Genomic DNA, 18,695 nt, shown 5'->3' with positions numbered 1-18,695 from the left:
AAAAGATCGACAACACAATGTCTTAAATATCAAGGCGCCCAAAATGACATGTCTAAATGAAAATATAGACATCAGTTCTCATGAGATGGTGAATTACCTACCAGTAAAAATTAAAGCCAGTAAAAATCAAAATGGACATTACTGTTACATGTATATCCAGGGTCGCATACTGAGAATATTCACTTAAAAGAGCACCTTCGTCTAATTTCTGATCATAAATATTCTCTTTTATTTTCCGTTCATTCCGTAAAGATCAAAAAGTAAGGAGTTTTTCTGTAGCATATGAAACTGGTTTTGAACGGGAAACAGACAAAAAGAAGCACGTCAAGTGTTATTACAAAGATGAGAAATGAGGTGAAAATGTCTGCAGTGAATAAAGTGTTGCAAAGGGCACTTGTGAGCCCAGAGCCCTATATTATTGAAATCGCCCATTGCCCCTTCTAATAATACACTCAATGCTGTAAGTAAGTGCGCTATCCCAAGGTTGGAAGACAAAAAGGACTTGGTTTCTGATCCTCCTTTCAGATTTCTTTTGCCGCTTACAACAACGAGGATAACGTTGCAAAAAGTACGGTAAATAATGTAACGAAATTCGGTGCTATTTCTTCACGTTATGATATCTGAAACATCTGGCTGGTTTTATAATGATATGCTTTGAGATGAGTAATCTTTAAGATATTTGTAAAATACTGTGACTTGTATTTTCTTGCCTCCCTGTCAACCCAGACATTCCGGATTTCTAATGCTGAAAACTTACATCAGGCAATGAGGGAAGAGGGCAATTGAAGACTGGCAATATATGAAAACAGGATATTTGTATCGCCTGTGATATTAATTTTCTCGCTGACTGAAAGAAAAATAAGAGTCTTCTGGTCACTGAGATAAAAGAAAAGGTTGAGTAAGGGTTTAAAAATACCCTAAAAATTAATAACATTACAAAAAACTATAAGGGGGAAACCCCCCCCCCCCCCCAGCAGCCTACCATCCTGACTGCCATCAATGTCTTATCAAGGCAATTTCAGCAAACATTGTTGTCCAACCTTAAAAATGCAGATAGAGAATTTCCCATGTTCTTTGAACCTCTGGGTCTGTCCGTTAATCTTAGTCATTTTTTACCTTGTCAGGCTTGTGCCATGGACTCAGTATATTCTGCTTTTTCCTCGTCCATTTTTGCGATAAATTCTTATAAGTCAAAATGAGCGATCTTTAGGTGCAATATCGTCCCCACCCAACACGTGGGTGTGATGTTCATAACATTAAGTGATTAAAGCTGTAATCGGGCGAGAAAAGGCTTAGAACAGTCTGTCACATTCCCTAATCATACATTACTTTTGGTCACGATCAACATGCACTGTATTGGTGTTAATTCATGCCTAAACTGTTGGACGAGAGCTACATGTACATGTATCATAGGTATACCGGGTAGATACCTGTCGAGTTATGTGGAAATGTGTCGGAACATTTTCGTTGAGCTAAAAAGTAAGAGGCTTTTGGAGGCTTAAAGTCGAAGTGAAATTTTCGGAACGTAGAAAATTTTTGTTCCTATGAAGTATTTTTCTAGATTCGGGTATAGATAGCTTTCGAGTTATTATCCCGAGCGACGCCAGTCCCCATACTTGATCTCTGCACCATCAATGCTGAAGTCCGTCATGTGCCCAAGGCTTTGTTTGATTTTGCAATGAATTTCTTGGTTTGATAAGCCTACAAGTTACGTTATGGAGAAAAATAACGTTGCATTTTTTATCTATCATTTAGTTTTACACTGACATTTACTCCACCCATGATGGAAATTGCATGATGGGATTCGAGGCAGTTCACACCTGGACGGTTATAGTTTTACTTGAGTTTTCTCTGCTATTTCAAAAAGTTATTTATATTTTTGATATATAATAGATAGAAGAAGCTTAGTTAACGAACAATATTAATGTGTAACATTTAAAGCTGAATAATGTTATTATTATTATTATTATTATTATTATTATTATTATTATTATTATTGTTGTTGTTGTTAAAAGTCGGACGTTGATCATGAGTTACTCCGGGCATATGATTTCATAATATTAGCAGGGTCCCAATTGAAAAGGATATATCTTGGTGATCATGGGAAATCGTTGAAGTTTCCAGAAAAATGTATATAATTGTATCTTTTTGCTTTATTTATTCATTTAATAACCTGTATCCTATTTCTTTATTATTTTTGCTATATAAAGGTCTAGCGAACCACGCTGTTGACTTAATTAAGTTTGTCCAAAATTTTATCCCGGTATCTGGAGCTTTTCTAGTGCAATGCATACACTGTTCTACGTATAGCTGTACCTTTTGTCGTTTATTTGACTGGACACCTCGGGTAAAGTTGCCCAATGGCTTATATGGAGATTAACTTGACCAAACCTTGCTATTGATCGGGGGTACCAATACAATAACTTTCATTTTAACCCTCCCCCCCCCCCCCCATGCCTGATTCTTTCTGTTAACATTCCTTTGCAATTCACATCGAAAGTGTCTACTTAATCTATTTTCCTTTTTTAAAATTGCACAACATGTACATATACCAATTATTTAGTGGAACATATTACTTCTAAAAGGAAATTCCACGATTGTGTGGCAACAAGATTATGTCGCAACACGTTATACCGTAACCAGTGCTGTAGTGAAGGGTACCAACCCAGGAAATTTAAAAACCGGCTATTATTCTTTATAAATTTAGATATAAACTATAATTGAAAGCCATAACATATATGTAGCATTAATCCCCAATGGCACGATAGGAAAGCTATGGATATAAAAGTTTTTGGGCCCGAGGTAAGACCATGCGCATGTACTGAAAAAGTCACACCACATTTTATTCAATAAATTGAAATTTAAGCCCGGTTCTCATAATCATCCATCATTGGACTGTCGTAAAAAAGGGATGTAGATTAAATGTGCATATTCTCTCATGGAAGGATTGAGATGCATGGCAGCTAGGGGCGGATGGAGACCGTCTTCTATGTCCTCTGGAAGACGGTCAGATTTTAAAGTTTACATTGACAGGTATCTATTTTTTTCTGTTGGAAGACTGTCAAAAATGGAGGATGCATCAACAAAGATAATTTGGAAGACTGTCAGAAAACATCTCTGGATCCGCCCCTGATCATGGTGAAGTTATAATTAGCGTTACCGATAACCTACCTACTCCATCTTTCACCTTGTATCATATCAAGGGGCTGCGCTTAAGTAATTAACTCTCCAGAGGTATTACACGGGTATCTAAGTGGTTCACATATTACACAGGTATCCAAGTGGTCCACATATTTTGACAAAGCAATCAGCTGGCGGGGGTAAGGTAACTTTAGGATGTTTATCATGCATCGGCATATCGACTTCTGAGGTGACGCAAGCCTATATCTTGACAGCCGGATATCTAGCTTCTTGTAGGCCCGGGGAGAGGGGCAACTCAGGACATTCAGCGAGAGAGGGTGGGGGTGGCGTTAAGGGTCGGCTGTGAATCCGCGGACCCCCTCCCCCCCCCCCCTTCAAATAATCCTGGATCCGCCCCTGCTTATATATTTAACCCCTTTCACTCACACCCCCCCTTCCATAGATATCTCCGTGTACCTTGCCATCTGTTGGGGAGAAAAACGCATGCTCTTTTTTTTTTTATTCAGAGGGGGTATGTCTATACAGATTCAATCAAAATAATCGTTTTATCGATGGATATTTTAAAGGAAAGTAGGAAAATGAGTCATGGTGCTCAGCACATGTCATACACAAATGGTTGATTGAACGCTGAGTCAAGATAAATTTGTTGACCCACTAATTACGCAAGTCCCACACGTGAAGGTTGAGTGGCTCCGCTCTCTCTCTCCCTTCGACGACGACATATTTATCAGGCGCGCTGTGCAAATATGACTGTCGTGTACGGACCCACTTCCGACCATGAGTGTTTGACCCAAGATCGTATCTATAAAAACAGCTTCTAGTTCTGGCTACTTGTCAAAGAGGCACAGCCGAAAAACCAGCACGCCTCTTTACAACACCCCCTACGAAGAAAGATGCCGACTAAAAAAGGATTCAATGTTTCTGTCCCAGTGGATGAGGTGAGATATTAATATTCATATCAATGAGAATATTTAGGAATTGTTGAGAGTTGGACTTGACTCTCTTGTGTAGACTATTTTTTTCAAGTGGGCATCTAGACGTTGGTGAATCTAAAGCGTTGGCGATAACCTACTTAAAGTCTATCAACCCGGCGTGTTGCTCGTATAGTGCATAGTAACTGTAGAATTTAAGTAGAGATATAATTGTTTTTCATAAATTTAAAGTGGGAATGAGTGAAGATAGTATGACATAGAACAGTCCCGATGTAGAAAAAAAACAGAAGGAGTAATTGTGTTTTCATTAAACTTAGTGTTTCAAAAAGCATAGTGTACTTGATCCGTAAAATGAGCTTGTGGGATTGCACATGAAATTGAAAGAACAATATGTGTTTTTGATTTAATGTATACGTGTTCTGGAATATTCTTTTGTGCGCAATCATTCGTCCACGTGTTCTTGCACTGATGTGTGTGTGTGTCAGTAGTGTTTAAAGTGTGTGCAAGCATTTCTTGATCATAAGTGAAAGGAGTGATTAAATTAAGCCATAGTGACGTAATGTGTGAAGAAGTATTAAACCATTCATATTTGTTAAAGGTGATCTCTTCAACAAAGCATCAGCGCCCATATCATATTCTATAATTCACATAAACAATGACAGATCTAGGATTTTGCTAGGGTGGGGCAGGAGGATAAGTCAATATAAAACCGTAGACAAGGAATCTTAACTGTAACATGTAGGACAGAATGATGGGAAAATCGCATTTTTTTCCTCGTCTTTTGCTCCTTAGACTTTTTCTAGCGGGAGAATTGGTTATCTGAGAAGCGAAGGGAGGGGCAGGTATCGGCTCTGCCCTTTCACCCCCCTCCCCCCTTCACACACACACACACACACACACACACACACACATTCCGCCGTTGCATCAATCGTGCCAGACAATAGGCTACACTTGTACATCTTGATACCCCTGCTCTTTGTAATCTCAAACTACATTAGTAAAACATCTTTCACGGCCGAATGAGTGGAGGTATTGCTAGTATGTGATAATCACAGTTGACCATGTCATCACCTTGCTTTTCTTGTCTCCTCACCCTGTGTTAACTGTTCTGCACTGATAAAGCAACAAAAAGTCTGTATTCACTGTTTATGTAACAAACGGAAGATTGGACTGTGTCAGGTGGATTATATGTCGATGTTTTCGGTTAAGTTTCAAACTCTCTACACGACCAAAAGCCAGAATAAAGACACCTTTGTTCCCCTCTTTTAAGACTGGACAGATGTCATGCACGAGAGACCTCCCTGTGAAAAGCGGTCGGGTATAGGTAAGCCCTGTCTTAGTTTTTTTTTTTTTTTCACCCCCTGACCACCACTGACCACTTTGAATAAATCTAATGCAGGGTGGACAATCTTTTACAGCTACAAATAAACCTTAACTTGCTTAACCCCACTGTATTTTTTAGCCATTTGTGTATACATTTCAAATGATTATAATTTGTATCGTAGATCACTTGGCGCGATTAAACTCCCATCAAACAAGGGGTGCGTCACGTGGTTTGGTTGTTTCTATTCATATCGCTAAATATCGAAGACATTACTTTTATAGCAAAAACGGTCCATTATATTGCCTCAAAGAGCAAGCACACCTTTTGAGTAATTTTCTTGCCCATCACTTACACCTGCAAATGATACATGTGCATTGTTAATATGAAACCTGATTTCTTCAGTTTATCTGTCTTAGCAATCCTAAAATATGTAAAGTAAACACCACTTATAATTACCATTTAAGTTTGGTAACGATAGCACACAACAAACGCTGATCAAAGATATTATATCTTTTCAGGTCAAACACATGCCATTAATAACTGGGAACAGTTGGCGCCTTATTCATGAAACGAGATTAGCTAGTTATTTGTGCACAAAAACCATTTCATTTTGTAAAATACTACTTCAAAAAAATTTGTTTCTATGTATGACACAGTAGTGTTATAGCCTACAACTTGTCTCTGCCTTTAAATCACATTTTCAATCACGAAAGAGAAACCAAAATTAGAAACAAAAATCTCGGTAGAGTAATTAATTTAAATAATTGAAGATACACCCCTTTCAGATGACAGGAAAGGGAAACCAGATGACGACTATAAAATTGTAGAAATTTACTTGGCCTCATTATAGTCATTTCGCTCTTTTGATCTCTTCCACCAGAAACAGTCACTACACCTGGGGAAATTTCAGTTGAGGCCAATCCCAGGTCCGAGCGTTATGTAGCCTTCCTACTTGGAGAATAAATCTATGTTCAGGGCTACCATGACAAATGACATAGTCCCTGTATTCAGTTTTATTTGTCTTCTTTTTAAATCATGTACGTTTACTAATAGTTTTTGGGCACGCAGGAATCAGTGCGATTCCCTATAAATTCTGGGCCTCTCAGATACAGAGAGAGAGACCCCGACTGTCTCTGCCTGCGTGCCAGCCTGTAGCCCGTGTGTGAAGAATAAAAATCTACTAGAAGTTGTTCTGCGTTTCCAAGCCACCGTTCTCTTAAAAATTAGTAACCAACCAAGGTTACATGTGTGTGTGTGTTTTTTTATAGTTCCTTCCACAGGGATTTGTCAATTTTTTCTCTTGTGCACTCCGAAATAGGCAATGCTCTGTCATGTACAAAAAATTAAATACTTGACAAATTAGATAATAAATGATATGTTAAAGCTGATCGGATGGCCTTGGGGTCAGAGTGTCCGCCTCCGGGGGACGTGGTATCAGAGCCAAAAATTGACCAGGCGTCTTAGACTGGGTTCCCATCCCTAGATCGATCTAACAGGATCGGTCCTTTTCCACAGGGTTTCTCGCTAAATTGCTTTCAGGTTAAGTGGCTTAGATGACTGGGACGCCTACTAAAGCTGCTATCTGCTTCAGTAGGATTGACAGACATCTAAGCTGCTTTAGTTAATTGCAATTAAGTGAGAATCCCCTTGGAGATAGTTCGATCCAAAATTAGTATGATAGCGTCTGGAAATGGTCTCTAATTTAAACCTCGCAGGGACGCATGTGGAGTGCGGTATACAGGATGTCAGCTTTACTTTTATTTTGTAGCGGTAAACGCTAGTAACCATTTGACTGTATCTTACTGGACACATATATTTTAGTAATTACATGGAAGCAACTTTGTTAATTTAACTTTGGAAGTAACTTTGTTAATATACACCACGGTTCTATCAAATGTATATATCAAACAATAATGTTTGTCTAAAATTGATGCCGGAGACTGTGTCAGGCATGTGGTCAAATGAGCCGAATGAGTTTTCTTTTCTTATCAACATTTCCACCTCTTTTTCAATCATATTAAAATTCAATCATTCTAAAACAATTGTCTTATCTTCATATTTTATGCGCCGTGGATACATAACATCCACAGGAAACAAACACTTCTTATGTTCTAATTCGTTACACTCAAGCGAATTTAAAATAATAATAGTATAAACATAGACGAAGTGTTAGGGGTAGAAGCCCTCATTTCGTTCTGTGTGAGTTATTTCCGGTTTAGCGTTTAACATTGCGTATTGTCATAAAGACAGTCATTAGTGATAATTGAAGCCATAATATTATATACTTTCTATTTAATTTTTTATCTAAAAAAAACTTTGAACAAAACAATAAAAACAAATATTAATAAAAACGAAGCCGTTATAAAAAAAAACTAATAAAACAATAATAATAAGTTCTTGAATGTAATTTTTTTCACGAAAGAAAACTCGATCTTGCTTTATCTTCTACCGTCCTTTAGAACCGTGATCCAAACCGAAAAATCAAAACATTCTATAAGACAATCAAAAAACTCAAAAGCTTGAAATACGAGTAAAACTTATTTCACTATTCTTTATAAGTAACCTAACCATTTTATTTCATGATAATCACAAATCTCTGTGTTATTCTAAAGGGGAAGGGACGCGATATTTTTATATGAAGAGAAAAAATGTCAATGTTTCATTAGCATAATTTGACTATCATGTGCTGTGGTAGAAAGGAATTAGCCAACTTTTCCTTCACATTATTTTGATTGCGATAAATGCTCATATAGTTTGACCAAAGAAATATTTGACACCGCCAGGGTCCTGAAACCCAAGGTGATTTTATGATAACGTATCAAAAAGGTCCCAGGTACTAGTAGGCATATTAATCTTACCCTTGCCTGGATAACAGCAGATTTAACATGTTTATTTATATCTTTCATTAAAACACGGCGACAAGGAAGATTGTTCAGTAGGAAGAATATGAAATGAACACGGGAGAAAAGTGTGCATTACTTAACGGAGATGTAAGGTTCATTTTCATAACTGTTAAAATAATCAACATGCGCTTTGGACAACAAACGATTCGTAACATTGTGTAATTGGTTGATTATTAGTAGAGATAGAGGGGAAGATTGAGTGATGCTACAAGTAGGAGACTAGGAGAGAGACGTGAACTTGTTTTGAAAAGAGGGAACTTAAGTTTTCGAATACATTTTACACTACAAACTGATTCCTTGTCAGATTCTTTGTGACAAATGACATTAACAGCAAAAGTAACGTTACACTTTTTAAAGTTAAAACATACCAAACTGAAACCTGAAATCTGTACAGGTAAACGTGGCCTCGGATCGGCGAAAAGGGGACTCGCCCCACCCCTTGGAGGGGGTGAAGTGACGGGGGTATTTCCTCAGTTTTCGGCCTTATATGCTCGGTAATAGCCGCAGTTACTACTGTAGTACATGTTCGCCTGCCTGCCTAGCACGTAAAGGCAGAAATGTGAAGCAAGATGGGGGTACAGTTTAGAGGGCGTAGGGACGAGACGCGGCTGTGAAGGGTAGCAAACAAACAAAAAAAAAAAAACTCCCACACCCTCCTCCCCCTAGCTGGGGAGGTTAACAATCAATTCAAGTTGTATTTAACTTGTGGATCGTGCTCTGTTTGCTTATATCTGAACACTTGATATCAGTTCACGCAATTCAGATAACACGATCGGCTAGACATGGATAACGTCTGGCATTAACTTACCGTATGGTTTATGATTCACTTGACTTGGGCTTATTAAGGTTTCGAATACATTTACTCTATAAATTGTTTCTATGTCAGATTCTTTGTGAACAATGACATTAACAGCAAAAGTGACGTTACACCAAATTCAAACCTAAATTGTGTTCAAGTAAACATGGTGGCGAATTGGCGAAAAGGGGACACGACCCAACCCCCTTTACTTGGGGGTGGGGTGAAGTTTTCGGCCTTACGGGCTCGATTCTAACCGCAGTAGCTACAGCAGTACATGTGCGCATGCCTGCATAGCACTTAAAGGCAGAAACCTGAGGCAAGATGGGGTACAGTTTAGAGGGCGTATAGGACGAGACGCGGCTGTGATGGGTAGCATACAAAAAAACTCCCATCACCCTCCCACCTCCCTCGAGCTGGGGACGTTAACAATCAATTCAAGCGTATATAACTTGTGGATCGTGCTCTGTTTGCTTATTTCTAAACACTTGACGATATCAGTTCACGCAATTCAGATAAAACGACGGCTAGACATGGGTAAAGTCTGGGATTAACTTAATGTACGATATGGTGTCTGAAACACTTGTTTTGGGCTTATGATCGGTAGCTTTTATCTTCAGCTTATTTCTCTATTGATTTTTTTCTAACTGGAGTATTGATAGACTGATTTCCGTAATTTTTAAAAATATTTTCTGGTTACAAACCTTTATTTAGGGCACATTGGTGAAGAACGTAACTCATCACCTCTATTATCGGATGAATGTGTACACTGTCAAATTGTAACTGATAGTAGACTAGTAACTCCAACATCTGCGTGGCCGTGAAGAACTCTGGAGTATCAATGTATCAGTAACACATGTTGTTTGTTCCATATTTGAATCATTTTTAATATATGAAAAATTTTATTCCCAAAGGCAAATTCAATGATAGTTATCATAAGCATAGAGGCAAAAGTGAAGCATATCTGAAATTTTCCCTGATAAATGTGTAGGGCTCTTTTATCTCAAAAGTACCAAACGTAAGCTCGTTTAATTAAAGCGGTTTCGCATGTAATAACAGGTTATCCACTTTAAAATAAGTAGGTCATTAGGATGTTGCCCCATTTGTGAAATTAGAAAAATTGTATCAGTGTCAAGGGCAGGACTTATAATGTATCGTGAAAATGTTAAATTGTTTTAAACGATTAATGAATGGATAAAATCCCTTCCACTTTTAGTAAGCATCAACTTAAATTATCTTATGTTACTTGCTGGTAGAACCTGTCTGCCTGAGTTTAATTGGTTTTCATAAGTCAACAGAATCCTAGCAACATTCTTGCGCATCACCGTGTCATATCCATATGCACGCAAGTACTATTGTACCATCCATGTATCAAAGTAGGCTACATTGAGCATTCATGTGTTGTTGTTTACCTTTTTCATGATGCAAACATATTAAAATATATATATTGAAACTATTGTTACATGTACAGTAGTACATGAATGCGCTTTCTCTGCTCTGTTGGTTTTCATATAACTCGAAAAAATTGGTATTTATCACGCAAGTCCCTAGTCCAATGGCGAAGTATATCAACAATGGAGTAGCAGCATTTTCTGTCTAAGAGAAAGCTAAAGGGACTGTTCACGATGTATTTTGTCGGCCTAGCTAATGCATACTAACTCTACGGTGACTGTCTTTGATTGCAGTCATGTTAACAGACTTGTTTTAAACCCACTCGTATAATCACCAGCTTTTATAAATTGTACTCAACGCCAAAAAGAGGCGTGTTAATCTGTTCATCTGATTGCATTAAGCGGGAGTCCCCTTGGAGTTAGTGGGCATAAGCTAGTTCAACAAAATACATTGTGGACGGTCCTTTAGTACGGAGCTTTGTTAGTATCATATTAACTTTTTTCTATTTTCATTTAAGTTTTATTTTATGGAATTTTCACCACGGTGAAAATAATTTACACCGCGGTGGGAATTAATTTTCACCGTGGTGGAAAATAATTTTCACCGCGGTGGAAAATAATTTTCACCGCGGTGGTAATTCCTGGCCATCTCGGCCCGGGTGATGAATAGGTAATGAGAACCTTACATTTGCCAGATTCCGTCACTGTGCATGCTATTGTTACATACACACAAGGTTGGTGGATCTGTTCGTGGGGCCACTGCCGTTAACTTAAGTTTCCCATCTATATTTACCACCTATATAATTTTAAAAAGTCCCGCTTGCAGTTTTATGCAAAGGGAATCCCATTGTTATTACTAAATACTTAACGTTATTTTTGGACAATGTATTTTTAAATATTTTTGTGATGTGTTTCTTAGATCTTATCTTAATAGATGTAATCTCAGTTTCTTCGTAAAGATTTCTTTCTACCAATATTCCCAATAATACGCAAGTTATTATAAAGGGAAAAGCCACGTACAACATTGCAGCATTTCGGTGATTTTTAATCTATTCGAATACTGCCCGCTTCCTCCAGATTCCTGGGATGATTGGCACATAGACCGGTTAAACCGCGTGCATGTGCATGTGCTTGTCTTTATCAACGTCCTTTCCAGACATCTGGTTAATGTTGGATTCGTATAACCTACATGTATGCATTACCCGGGCCGAGATGGCCAGGAATTACCACCGCGGTGAAGAGTATTTCCACCGCGGTGTAAATTATTTTTCACCGCGGTGAAAATTCCATAACATAAAACTTAAATGAAAATAAAAAAAGTTAATATGATACTAAAAAAGCTCCGTACTTTAGACATTTAACACCCCTCTTATTCTTAGCACACCAAAACTCTATTTCAGAATCATACTGCGTCCCCAGCAGACTATGGCAGTGGTCAGACCGGCGAGTCCCAGGTCGACCTCACGACGGCTGAGGGCATGGAACACCAGGATGAGGAACCGTTTGACCCCTGGGCTCTGCCCGAACTCAAGGACTCTGGTCCCCCCTGGTCAGGTAGGGCGTGACCTGAGGTCAAATATCATTATCACCTAGAAACTTTGAAATGGACCTTGTTCCATAATTGATTTCGCCGGCAAATTATGTAAGCGGTGGAAGTTGATACAGAGAGACCAAAAGATAGCCAGGGTCACCTTGACCTTAGTAAATATAATAAAGTGACTCGATGAGCCGGTGGTGCTCTTTATTTCGTCTGTACTAACTCAAGTGTATAACTGATGACGTGAACTCTACACATAAGATATAACACGCGCATACAGTCAAATTACTACATTACATCCATCCCCACCTTGAATTACTTTTACCTGGGGTTGAAAAGTAAATTAAAAATAATATTTATACATGCACGGTGTCTGACACAAAAGTCACAAAAGTCCACATGTGAATCGTATGTAAGCCTTTTAAAATGTGACACATTAGCAGTTACTGGTCCAATGGTAACTGATTCTTGAATAAAATCACTTAAATTATACAACTGTTCTGTATTTCTCTCTCATTTTTTAAATACAAACTTGAAACTTTAAATGTTGTTATAACAAATCAATATCTCTTAAAACAAATGATAAAAGTCCTGCACTTTGCAGTATTTTGTGATCTTAGTGTTCACTGTCACAGTTTGAATTACTTTGAGAAAGAAGTAAAATTAAGTCCTAAAAGAGAGGAGCGGTTGCCAGTACATCACTCTCTAAGCCAGGTCTTTACCACTTGGTAGCTAACTTAACATTTTTATAACACAAACTCCTTGAATCTTTCAGGGATTTTCCTTGCTCTTTGGGATCTCCTTAAATCTGTTGATTTTGGTTGTTCTTTCGCTGAGAACTGTCCACTTTGTTCGCTTGCTGAAATGTCTGTTTTCACATTTTCTATTTCGTTTTCTTCTTCTTCTTCCTCTTTATCTGGGGAAATAAACACATTGCCTGGAATATTTACCTTTTTAAAATGTGAAGCATATCTGGTGATCTTCTGATTTGCATGTTTTGTAGTGAGTACTAATAGAATGACATCTGAAGGTAGTAGACAGGACCGTCGGTTGCTGAAACAAAACAGTTAAAGGCAGAGATAGCGTATTATTTTATCGTGTTAAAGTGAACTTTGTTGAATGCTGAACTTAATATCAACTAAATACACGTTTAAAATATTTAAATTCCCTTACTTGCAGGCTTTTAATGACGGTATTAGTAGATTAAGTGATATTATAAAGAAAAAACTTCAAATTAATATATAACATTTTCGAGACGTTAGCCATTTTTAGTCTCATTTAAAATTATCTTCTGCCTAACTTATTATTTTAAAGGCAAGGTTCCGTTTTACTCGAAAATAAGAATTACATATAAAATATCGAAATGAAATTTATTTAAACAAATTGATATTTAAGATTTGTAAAGTTACTTTCTAATTTCATTTTCCCTTACATTTATTCCAGAATTAACAGGAGCCCAGAAAATACAGCGAGTACTGATCAGCCTGTTGAAGGCGATAGGGCTGGTCGCCCTCCTGCTATTGTTCATTTGTTCTTTGGACCTCCTAGGATCGTCTTTCCAACTCATTGGGGGTAAATTGCCGAAAAGCTTTGATGTCATTTTTTAATTCAATGTAGCCTTTGAGTCTGCCGCCCATTAAAACACAAAAATAACTTTATCATAATATGCATGTATCTGTATGTTAATGTGTTCTTTTTAAGAGAAGCTTTCTATTTATAAAGCTAAATGCATTTTTCTTACTTCCCTCTTTAACTCCCACACTAATAATATGCGCCACATTTTCACTCACCAGGTCGCGCTGCCGGCACTGTGTTTTCCGAGGACAGTATCCTTGGTAACGACGTGGCTGGCCTGATGATTGGTGTCTTAGGCACCGTACTGGTCCAAAGTTCCTCAACTTCTACCTCAATTATTGTCACAATGGTGGCGTCGAATAGTGAGTAGCTTTAAATACTGCTTAAAATATTCACTAGTTCGTAAATTTTGTTTGTTTTTCGTTTGTCAATTGACAATTTTGAGTCGTTTTTTTTTTTTTTTTTTTTTTTTTTTTTACTGTTGTGGTGAAATTTTACAGTTATCTGAGGGATGTGGATTGGTTGGATTGGTCATTTTGCTCCTTTTCACACTACATGATTTCGAAGAACATGTCAGTTATATGTTATTAATAAATATTTATAGTCATCAGCGTTCCTACCGCTATCCCAATGATAATGGGCGCCAATATCGGCACGTCCGTCACCAACACCATAGTCGCCATGGGGCAGTCGGCAGACAGGAACGAATTTCGGCGCGCGTTTGCGGGAGCCACTGTCCACGACATGTTCAACTGGCTGTGCGTCCTCGTGCTTCTCCCGGTGGAAGCTGTTTCCGGTTACATGTACCGTCTAACCGACCTCCTTATCAACAGTATGCCTCTGATTACAACAGGTGCCAAGATTGATTTCTTCAAGCTGGTCACTTCACCTTTCACAGGGCTCCTCATAAAAGTGAGTATTCTGTGGACATAAATACGTGTGTTGGGCCTACTGTACGCATGTGTACTGATAATTTGATTCAACCTTGTAATCATGCTAATTCCTACAACCCCACGTATTTAAAATTACACTACTTCAAAAAAAAAAAAGATATAAGATATAATGTTTTAAGAGGGTTTTATATATTCTTGTACATTTAATTTAAATTCACAGGAGACTTCAAACTACAGTCTACTTTTGCTTCCTTTCATAGGCCTACTGAAGCTTATCTAAAGCTAATTACTTTTAAAAACTGAAAGACAGTAGCAAGCTGGTAAAATGACACTATCATTAACAGCATTGTGAATTATACACAGCACATTCTCATTTATTAGCTTGACAAGAACGTGATTATTGCTATTGCTGCCGGAGACACTGAAAAAGCGTCAGAACCTCTACAGTTGGAATGGTGTAAAACTAAGACCGTCCTTTACAACGAAACGACGCACATGAATTTTACTATTCCATTGGGTAAGAAAACGCAATGTTAAACACACACACCCCCCTTTAACACAAAGGCCTGGCCCCGCTAGTGATAAACTACAGTATAACGTTGCGTAGCGTTGCATGGCCTGCCAGTATGATTAAACGGCACGAGTAAATAAGCCTCGACTTTTTCTGTTTAGAAATTATTTTGTCTGTGGGTCCAAGTTATTGATATTGACTTAATCGAATCAATTGACTTCAAATTGAATATATTCCTTTACGTTTCAGCACAATCAGATAATGCCACGTGGCTTAACTACGTGAAAGGGTTAATTGGAAATAACACATTCTACAATGAATCCTCCCCTGCTGGAGTGTCGTATAAGTGGAACCAAACGACATTGGAAGAAAAATCAGTCGGGGTCAGCAGGTGTAAGTAGATGAACTAAAAGCAGCAGGTAGCTGATGCACCTTGGTGACAATGCAATGTAATAAATATGTTGCTGCAAACCAGCACCCCCCCCCCCCTCTCCCGGGCCCCATACCCACACACATACGCAGCCTCGCGCATTTTCACCAACAAGCGCCATAAGATTTAATGAATTTTCACCAGTCATAACGCAAATGAAAATGTTCTTGGACCCAAACTTTAATGTGCATTTTAACACTAATTATATTTTCACAGCGATTATTTGTGCTAAATTTGAGGCGTGCATGAACATACATGTACATGCATTTTGCACCTTGTTTCAATCGTCATTTAGGTTCTCAGTTATTCTATATACGCTTTTATTTCTTCGGCGGGTAAATTTACAAATTTAAATGAAGGCCTATAACTAGTTTTATGGATGGATTGGTTTATTTACGTTTACATAAATATTATTTTCAGGCACGTATCTCTTCTCCTACTTTAATTTGGACGAGACTGTTGCAGGTATTGTATTGTTAATCATTGCCATCCTCATTCTGTGCGTGTGTCTGGCCTTGATAGTGAAACTTTTACATTCTGTCCTGAAGGGAAGCATAGCCAGAATCATAAAGAAGGTCCTGAACGCCGACTTTCCGGGAAAATTGGCATTTTTAACCGGGTACGTCGCACTGTTGGTCGGCGCGGGAATGACAATTGCGGTGCAAAGCAGTTCCATCTTTACGTCGGCCATGACACCCCTCGTTGGAATAGGCGTCATCAGCATAGAACGTATGTACCCTCTCACGCTTGGCGCCAACATCGGCACCACATGTACGGGCCTCATCGCCGCTCTGGCCTCCAGCGGGTCCAAGTTTGAAAGCGGGCTACAAATCGCCTTCGTTCACCTCTTCTTCAACATCAGCGGCATTCTCATTTTTTATCCCATTCCATTTATGAGGGTGCCGATAAAGATGGCCAAAACCCTGGGGAACACCACAGCTAAGTACCGCTGGTTTGCCTTGTTTTACTTAATAACCATGTACTTTATCCTGCCGCTGGCAGTGTTTGGACTCTCGCTGGCTGGTCTGTGGGTCATGGTGGGAGTGGGGGGAACTTTCCTGCTGCTGTTCTTACTTATCATTCTCATAAATGTGTGTCAACGAAAATGTTCCCGGTGTTTGCCGAGAAAGCTGAGAACTTGGGACTGGCTGCCTTTGTGGCTACACTCTCTGCAGCCTTATGACAGGGCGATTAGTAAGCTGCTTTGTTGTAAGCGTTGTAAATCAAAAGAGCCCAAACCTACAGAGAAACAAAATGGTCACGCGAACAAGGCCTTTGAAGAAGAACACAAACTTTAAATTGATATTTACTCACTAGAAATAACATTCTCCCGCAGGCTTTGTGTAAAAAAATCCTCCACTGTGACTTTTATTTTTGCATATAATTTTGCTTTTTAGGTGTTTAAATCTCTTAAATATTTTATTGTCCCCCTAAGGCAATATTCGAAACTGAATTGAATATTCAGTTGAGTTTGAACAAAATATCATTTTGATTAAAGGTCTACGACGATCATTGAACCATTCCACGTCTCAGTTAAGAACTCTGTGATATGTAAGCTGTTTAGTATAACGCTTACACTCCTTTAACCTACATGTATAAACTTTCTCTTTGTTTGAACATTCCAATTTCAACTTTGGATTTCCAATTTTAACTTAAGAATTATAAACAACCCACTCGAAAAGACAAACACTTTTCAAATTTTGCACCACATTCATTCATATCTATATCGGTGGAGGGTGTATATACTGTATATAACTAAATGTATCTTTGTCGAATTTCCTCGGGAGCTTCGTTAGATATTTTGCACAAACATGTAGCAAATCGGACTGACGAATGCACACCGTATTAGATAAAGACCAACATTCCCACTTTTATGATTTTTATAGCAGAGTTTATGTATATTAATTTTTGAGTATTTCACATAAAAAAGTAATATTTTAATACGTGCACGTGTAAAATAATGCCAATGTCAATAAATGAAGAACATCAATTGTGGAAAGATATTATGTTCTGATTGTGATCTAACAATTATATCAAATTATACAAGCAGGCGTCAGTTTATTGTATACAAGTGCAGGTGTATGTAACGCTAATCTGATATTAGCTACACGTAACATTAGCCACAAAAAAAGAGCACCAGCTGCTGGTTATGAGTATCAAGGCAAAATTTTAGCTCAAATTTTCACAAATTTATTCAGCTTTTAAATTTGATGCTTTTATGACCTGTACATGTCCATATCACCGCCGTTACTGCAGACACAACGATACTTCAAACCTTCGGTCAAGCTCGTTGGAATACAGACTGTTTTTATCTAATAATAATTGTTTCAACCACTCTTATTTTTATTATTAAGATATCTTTGTCAAAAAAGAGATTTATGTGCGCCTCCGTTAGGTTGAAATATGGTTGACCAATTCATTAAAAATTCTATCAAATTGGAACTGAATTTCATGCTATAACTTGATTGATTTTGTTTGCAAACAGTGTTACAGACAATATAACCAGAAAAAAATCCCCACTACCTGCAAGCATTTGTTTTCTGGAACCACTGGACAGATTTAACTTTGGGAATTCAGCTGTTTAACTTTTGAGTATTAAATATGCCAAAACTTGGTCACACGTGCACCGTGCGTTTTATAATATTTTGTGAATGTTTCCGTTTTAACACGGTTGTAAATTAAAAGAAATTTATAAATCTGTCTTTCAAACTATACTGCGGAAAAAAAGCATTATAATGATAATAACGCTAAACTAAAAAAAGCGTATTCCAGCTTTGATTGGCATCTCAGAATAAAAAAAAAAACAATTGCAATCCTCGGTACGGTAATGTATAAAACGCTTTAATAGCACTTTGATAAAGAACGCTTTCAATATACAACACGTTTGGTTCTAATGCATTGCATTTGCCTCATAGAAAATGTGCATAGGTGTTATTGCATTAATGGTGTTTCAAACGTTCATATTACGAAAGATAAGTCATTTGATTATCGAATGAAAAATTTCAGAAAGGTAGCCAACAGTTTAAGTATCGAAATGTGAAACCTTCTGTCTACATCTAGTTTCGAGCGGATATATATATAATATGGAGATGTAACGGTATGATTGGTCAGTATTTGAATTGAAAACCACAACTTTCCGTAATTGAAATAAGAGTTGATTCCATGTTTCAAAGCAGTAACTCTATTGAATGAATAAACCAAATGATTGCAATATTGCACCTCCACTGTTGATCAGTTTCCATATCTGATACGCTGGTTTATT

The 18,695-nt window shown here is 37.8% G+C and overlaps 1 protein-coding gene across 1 annotated transcript; it reads left to right on the top strand.

Annotated features, from left to right (window-relative positions):
* The first annotated feature begins 3,598 nt into the window (after positions 1-3,598).
* On the top strand, positions 3,599-17,423 carry LOC106157844 (sodium-dependent phosphate transport protein 2B). Its single transcript, XM_013533612.2, has 8 exons — positions 3,599-4,079; positions 11,888-12,041; positions 13,468-13,596; positions 13,818-13,961; positions 14,204-14,511; positions 14,874-15,009; positions 15,253-15,396; positions 15,854-17,423. The coding sequence occupies exons 1-8, from the start codon at positions 4,035-4,037 to the stop codon at positions 16,729-16,731; spliced, it is 1,938 nt and encodes a 645-aa protein (XP_013389066.2). The 5' UTR covers positions 3,599-4,034; the 3' UTR covers positions 16,732-17,423.
* The last annotated feature ends 1,272 nt before the right edge of the window (positions 17,424-18,695 follow it).

Source organism: Lingula anatina, chromosome 4 (assembly GCF_051362555.1).
Source record: "Lingula anatina isolate TDL-2025a chromosome 4, LinAna3.0, whole genome shotgun sequence".
Taxonomy (NCBI): Eukaryota; Metazoa; Brachiopoda; class Lingulata; order Lingulida; family Lingulidae; genus Lingula; species Lingula anatina.
The sequence above is the reverse complement of the archived record's forward strand: the minus strand, read 5'-3'. Positions and strand labels throughout refer to the sequence as shown.